General features: G+C 38.3%; 1 protein-coding gene across 2 annotated transcripts in view; it reads left to right on the top strand.

Moving 5' to 3' along the window:
- The window catches only part of LOC113808189 (zinc finger and BTB domain-containing protein 14), a 53,481-nt gene that overhangs the window by 44,395 nt on the left and 1,586 nt on the right, over positions 1-7,500 (top strand). For both annotated transcript variants that reach the window (XM_070138382.1, XM_070138381.1), the window contains exons 6-7: positions 1-170; positions 685-7,500. The exon at positions 1-170 is cut by the window's left edge and continues 31 nt beyond it; the exon at positions 685-7,500 is cut by the window's right edge and continues 1,586 nt beyond it. In XM_070138382.1, the coding sequence (XP_069994483.1) occupies positions 1-170; positions 685-1,164 (650 nt within the window). In that variant the 3' untranslated portion in view covers positions 1,165-7,500. The remainder of the gene's footprint in view (positions 171-684) is intronic.

Here is a 7,500-nt window from a genome sequence, read left to right as displayed (position 1 = left end):
GGCTGGAGAGACTGAATACACCAGGTAGTGAGACACGCATTCATAAGTGTCAGTATTGTTCACGCAAATTCAAAAGGAAGGACCATCTAAAGACTCACATCAGGATCCACACAGGAGAAAGACCATACAAGTGTAAAATTTGTGGCAGGGGGTTTATCCAGAGCCAACAGGTTAGTATTTACTTTTCTGTGGTTCACTTACTAAAATAATCTTGTTGTTTAATCATGTAATTGTTTACGCTGAATCAGAGCTTCTTATGATATAAGGAAACAGATTTAGTGATGTGATTTGTTTTTTAGTGAAATACTCCCATAATCAGATATGAGTAGCACTATATGTGATGTGCAATATGGACATATATCAGCAGTAGTATATGCATCTTCATGGCATTTTTATAAATTGAACTTGTAGTGATTTTCATTAATATTACTTTTTGATATGTTTAGAAATGTCATTAGCAACAAAAGGTTCTATAAAAAGTTATGATTTAGGAGCTATTAAATATGTAACCATTTGCTTTAGATATAGTGAATATATATAATTTAGAAGACATTAATTACTTAATCCTCAAATTTGATAGAATACCTCATATAATGATTGAATAGATACCTCACAAAAGTTTATAGAATGAGGATATAAGGTTCAGAGTACAGTGTTATCTGAAGCCTGTAATTCATCTTTCAGGTGAAAATCCACATGAAAGTGCATGTCCGAGAGGATGTAGCAGGTGTTGGAGCATCGTCAGGGCTGGGGGCTGGTGGGGGCGGGGGTAGCAGCCTTCCTGCCATTTATCCAGATTTGGTAGGACACTATAGTGACCAGCAGGGCTCAGGTGGCCCCCACAATGACCCCCACACAGACTTGGATCAGTCCACGGAAAATAATCCCCCGGAGCCCGATTCAGAAAATGAGTGCAGTTCGGAGATGGCTGAAGTGGACTATGAGATGCGGCTGCAGCAGCAGGAAGGAGCGAGTGGGGGTCCGGGGCGAACCCCCCCAACATCCAACCCCTCATCTGTGGGGCTGCGTGAGCACAAGACCCCGTCCCCACAGTCCCCCCCTGGGGCTGTGTCAAGGAGCCACCCAACTCCCCCAGATGACCAGAGCTGCAGTGCCATGTCTCTGAAGGAATCATATCATATAGGTAGCAATATAAAAAAATGATGGCTAATGTGCTGTGATGATAGAGGCTTTAATTAAGTAACTGTTGGTTATACTAATTGTTTTGTTGCCAATATGCATTTCCACACCATCAGAAAAAATTCCGGCTTCAATGTTAATTCCTTAAAAGCATATCGATGGCAGGAATGATACAATAGCAACGGCTCAACTGGACAGACAGCTTACCATTACAACCCCATGTTCAATACCATTTTACTGCAATAATACCATAGTTGGAGTGTTTGCCTAACAGACTTCATATATCCCCAAGCTATTGTTATGTCAATAATCAAGTGAAAAGTACCAGTGTGTGATAAAACATGCACGAAGGTCTGTCATCTGTTTGTAGGAGGATTTTTTTTTCTACCTAAACTAGGTACTCAAACCTGGACTCGTGCGTGCAATATGTAATTACACTGGAACGCTGGGAGGTATGGAGACTTTTGAGGGTAAACTCAGCCCATGGGTTTTACTCCATTTTAAAAAATTCTTTATTCCTATATTTTCAGTCCTCATTTCAGTTTTTCTTTTCTTTTTGTTTTAGATATTTTTATTATTATTATGATTATTATTTTTTGTTTTGGCAAATGGAATGCTCCCAATTTCTTTTACGCCATAATTTATGTGTTGGACATGCTCATAGAGTCATCAAGTGCTTCTCACAGATAGTTTTTATATTGAGAAGACCAAACTCCCCAAGTTTAGATAACATACTGTAAGAATATTTGTTTAATCCAGATGTTTCCAAATTAGAACTGTCATAGTTTTTCTTTAGTCAATAGTAAAGAATTATGTATTTATATTATGCTTTCACAGGGTGTGTTGTGTTGCTCACTGGCACTTACAGTTAATAGTTTGTGTCACAATCGACAAGTATTAAGACCAAAGACAGTACAAGTTGATGGCTCATAATTTTTTCTGCTCACGAAGGAAAAAAAGCATGGGACCATGTTTAGTGTGCTACTCTGGGCCTTAATGACAAGTGGATTTTGTGGCCTGCAAAAAGACTAAATTCCGCACAGCTCCCAATCATGCTTTCCTTTTTCTTTCACAGCTTTGCCTCGGATTCACAGTCCAGTAAACTAGGGATTATCATTAGCAGTTGTTATTATGGTTACAACCTTTCCACACTCATTACCTGTTATTATACGAAGGGAGTTTGGTTAATCAGTGAGATCTCATATTAGGGAGTAGAAGAGACGCGAACCCAGTGCCACCTTTTTGTTGGTTCTTATAAGTGATGTTATAGTACTAGCTATTTTAATTTTAATAATTATTTGCCAAGTTAGGAGGATAAAAAAAAACTTCACCAAAGAAGTTGTATTTTAATGTTTGGACTTTCTTAAGGTAAGGCAGGTTCATCAGTTTTTCTTTTCATTCCCTTTTCTGCTACAAAGCCAAGTTAGGGGTGAGGCTTATTTTGTACTTTTTCTTTTCGTAAGTGAGTGATGCTTTGACGGAGGGGCTTGTTTGTTGCTTGTTTTTTCTTTTCTTTTTTATATGAGGGAAAGGGTGGGTATGATCTTATGGATTATAGAGTTAACTTTTGTATATGGGATGTCACGTTTATAAATACTGTTAAGCAAAATAATATCTTGAAGATTACAGACCAAATTACATATCATTACAATATATATGTGAATACATGCTACATATCATACTTCATATCCAAATTGAAATGCAAGACATATCATAAAATCTTGTATCTTTTTTATAATTATCAGTAGTTGCCATATCTTTGTTGACAAATGATGCCTATGATATGTATATGATACTTCAAACTGGCCTTTGTCAATAGTGACCCATTTAATTAGACTAAGAAATTTCCTCTTTTATTCCATGATAGGGAGATAGTTCAAATGTTTTGTCACAAACCTGTGTTTGTATCAGTGTGATACAGTATACAGTAGGACATGTTCACCAAACTTATTATAAAGACATACCTGCTAATGTTGACATAAATTAATCTAGAGAAAGCCCCATGAGAGTACCTTAAATTGTGATGTGTATTTTCTATTATTTTCATTTTTATATGTGATGGCAAAATCTGCTATGGTGAGCATTTGAACTGGTTTGATAAGGCTTCATTTCCTCTTCACAACAATATGGAGACAAGTCTTACTGAAGCAACACTTAATGCTCAATGTCTTCTGTTGCGTAGTGATATATTGGCATTATATAAATCTGTGAGTGAATTCAGAATGTATTGAGCCTCACCCCTTGAGCTGTGCCTGCCAACCATCCCCATGAACAAGAGGGCTACAGTCGCGTTACGTACCCATTGGTCGCATTCCTTCCCATGGCTGTGGATCTTATGTATGGTATTGCTGTAGTGATTCCTCACTTCTCTTTCTCTCTCTTTCCAATCTCTTTACAGTGATTGACCGTAAATAAAATTGACATAGACCCATATGGTAATGTAGCCTCTGGTAACATGGCATCGTTGGCAGGCAAACTCTTGTTAATGTTGATATTGGTCCGGGCTGTGATTTAGTGTATGCAAGCGCAGGAGACGGTTAGCTAGGTAAAATGATGCGACAAAGATTGTCTGGTGGGCAGAACGCTCAGAGGAGACAGAACTGCTTCACTCACCATGTATACGATTGGAACCCCCATGGCAGGGACCACAGGGCTTCCTCCTCGGGGCTTCAGTAAAAATGACAGTGTTATCGTCAGGTATATTATGTATGCTCAGTACACTCCAACTCTGCAGTTTACCTTAGGAAAGTACAATAACTGACAAAATGTTTTAAATATTAAAGATATATAGTACCGTAGCAAATACAGAGATCAATAGCTTAAACTTCAGACATCCATTTTAACAGTATAAAAATCAGGTGGTCTTTATCAGTGTCATTATTATTCAAGTTCAGTGGAAGCCCTGTGCATACTTGAGGCTGACGGCACAAGCTATGTAAAGTTTCACCTTTCTAACATTTGTGGTTTTTACATAATGTTGATATTTGCATTGCTTAAAGTGTGAGCACATGTTTGTGTTGAATAATGTCCTGTGCAGGTGTGAGGGCCGCCTGTGTTGTGGGTGCAGCGGCCAGTTTGACTCTGCCCTGGGGGTCTCAATGCCCGCCTTCTGGCTACAGGGTCAGGGGTAGTTTTACCTGTATAAATATCAAGACATTGTTAGCTTATATGCTGTTAATGTTGACCTTGATGTAAGACCTATGTTATTTGTACCATTATCTGTGTAAATGATTGTTATGACAAGTAGGTGGCTGTACTAAGATGTGATATGCCATTGGCATAAGGGCAAACTTTGCTCACAACTGTAGCTTCCAGCTGCACAATAAGTATGAATTAGACTGCAAGATTAGATAATGCACAAAGCAGTGTTAAGATTGAAGTTTGTTAGCCAAAGGCAAGGCATGCATGCCTTCATTTAGAAAGCTTTTAACTACTTGTTACTGGCTTATAACTGTCAGAGTTAGTCCAGAAAAAATGAGACTTCATAGACCTAAATTAATGGTTAGGAAATAATCCTAATCATATCTCTGGCTTAAAGCAAGATGTGTGACCTGCAGATGAAAAGTTTCATACTTACTATGATCTCTTCATGTGCTTTGTCAGCATTCTCTGGCACTGCTTTGACAGTGTCTGATTTTACCAATCCAACTCTGCTCACAACTTTAAATTCTTCCACAATGATGTCTCATAATAACTGACTGAATAAGTTTTTGTAATGGAAATGAACAACGAAGAATGAGCTTATCGTGTAGCTGGCAGCTGTGCTCTTAGCTGTGGCGCTGAGACAGCTACAATGTGTTCAGTTCTGCTTTCAAAGAGTTGGTATCCTAACCAGGCAGCACTGCCGGTTATTTCACGGCTGCCCACATAAGACGTTGCCCTGGTTGATGTAGTACCCACACACTACATCCTTATATGGAGTAGAGCAGATTTTCCCAATAGGAATATTTTATATATGTAGATTTTCATGCACGAGCACATTCTCTGTACCACTGAGCTTCCTTTTAGGTTAAGGTAACCTTAGTCATGTTACTTTTCTAAAGGACTGTTTTTATGTTTTTTTCCCAAATCAGTTATCATTAGAAGAATGATAAAGGGTGAAGAAATATAAATTGCCAACTGATTCTCAGAATTAGTTCATACATTAACAAAATATCAGCAATTTAAATATGGTATGGGGTTATTTACCTAACTGTAGATATCATAAATATAAGTAAGTAATTTGAAAAGCTTTATAGCCATGTGGTAAATTCCTACCAGAGCAGTCATGTGTGGGCAGCCAGGGCTCATTTTAATAGTGTTTCCACAACATATCAGATATGATCCCTCCTTTTAAACTGCCATCATTTGTAGTTGTTACTCTATGATCCGTTTTCCTTGTAGATGATAGACAGGTAGGACACGGGCGGGCCGCTTGTCTCCACGTTGCTCGGCTAAGCTGGTGGTTTGGGAGATCAGGATCATAGTGCATTCCTTACCTTGTAATTTTCGTTGAACTATGCCAAGCACTGTGAGTATAAAGGAAATAGTGCAGTAACGATTCTTTGTATTTGAAGATTTGTGAGAGATCGCCTCAGGATCTTGTCCCAAGACATCTTGTTGAAAGAGAAAACCAAAGTTAGGGCCATTCTTTGTTGATCAGAGTTTAGAAATCCCAAGTTGCCAGCTAGAATACCAAGTTTGGTAATGTGACTGTGGTATACTGCGGCCCGGGCCAGAAAGGCGGCTCTTTGCTGCTGTATTCGCTGGTAGCTCCGTTTGTATCAGTGCGACTAACTGGAGGCGATGGATTTGGCCTGTGATTATTACTGAACAATTCACTTATTAGTATTTGTTCTAGTCATTGTCAAATTGGATTACTATTTATATGATGGATTTCATTCCAAAAAGAGAAATTTGTAATTGGGGATATTTTGTACTGTATGTGGTGTAACCATGTAAATTGACAAATCTTCCTCTTGAACATATACTGGTGGCAAGGGGTCCCCTGGTTGCACTGGCTTCTTCTAGAGTGATTCTCCCCTGGTAAACAAACACTGCTGTCCACACTCCTTCTGATCAGTGGGCGAAATATTGCCACTTACCTTTATGTTACCTGTAGTGAAAGACTTCTGGTCATGTGATATTTTGATGGTTCATGGTTTGATGAGTGCTGTGATTGGATTAATAATATAGTGAATTTGAACTTCTGCCCTAAGTTAATTCCCGAACAAGGGCTCATTGAAGGACATATGTTGTTGATAGATGGGATTATGGTAGTAAAAATGTGTATATAATTTTTCAGAGATTTGTTAATATTGTTTAGAAATTGGTATTGTTTTGTTTTTACTTCTTAAGTGTTGACGTCAACATTTGAATATAATATATATTTATACTAGAGTAAATTTACTTTTTTCTTTTTTTCTTTTTTTTTGTTATTTTTAGTCCATCAATTTCAAGCTCAATCTTGATTCATTTTTTCTAAATATTAGAAGTTAATGTCTTGTTTGTCTTCACATAGTATTTTTTCTATTAATTGTGCTACAATTATATCACTAAGCAAGACATGAGTGGTCTCCTACCACTGTGGTGATGAAAGTGTGCAAGAAATTTCTTTGTTTTATGCTGTGATGTTGCCTCTTCAATTGTGATTTGATAAGCATATCAGCTCAGAGTTGGATGCTTTGTTGAAACACTTGAGTTGTTGGGAAACTATTTTCTTACTGATTTATGTCTGAGGCAATATTGTACAGGGTAGAATGCAGGGGACCCCAGTGTGCTTGAACTGCCTGTGATAGGATATTAAAGGTGAAGGGCATCCCCTCTGTGGTAGGGTGAGCTGCTTGTGGGTATCACGACGGCAGTCTCTAAAATGCGCAACCCTATGGTGGCCACCCGCTGCAGACAAAATCAAAACTTTCATGGTCACGGGGATGTCCTAGGAGAGTGTTTATGACCTGGCTACTAGAGTTACAGCCAGAGGCAAGTGGAGAAATAAGTTTATTCTCTTGTAATGTGTTTTAACGAAGATCTAGGTTTTAGTCAGTTGATTGATTAAAAATATGGACCTTTTGAATGTCCCTTTTTCACCAAAGGCCCTTCATTATTCCTGCAGTGTTTGTACCTGGAAAGTATCAAGTATTGTGCGTGTGTGTTCCTTTTGTTACCTGTTTGGAGGCCAGTTAGACTGGCTTTGGTACCTGCATGATTTAAGAGTGTTGGGAGGTGTGCCCTTCACAAGATTACAGACTGTAAGACATTGGCTGTTGATGCTGCATTGTGACAAGCAATGATGGTAACCACGATACAGAAATCATAGGCACATATCATATTGTATACAGTAGATCTTTTCAAATTGTTATTCATAACCTTTCATTACCA

Source organism: Penaeus vannamei, chromosome 24 (genome assembly GCF_042767895.1).
Source record: "Penaeus vannamei isolate JL-2024 chromosome 24, ASM4276789v1, whole genome shotgun sequence".
Classification (NCBI taxonomy): domain Eukaryota; kingdom Metazoa; phylum Arthropoda; class Malacostraca; order Decapoda; family Penaeidae; genus Penaeus; species Penaeus vannamei.
This window is presented reverse-complemented; position numbering and strand designations above follow the sequence as displayed.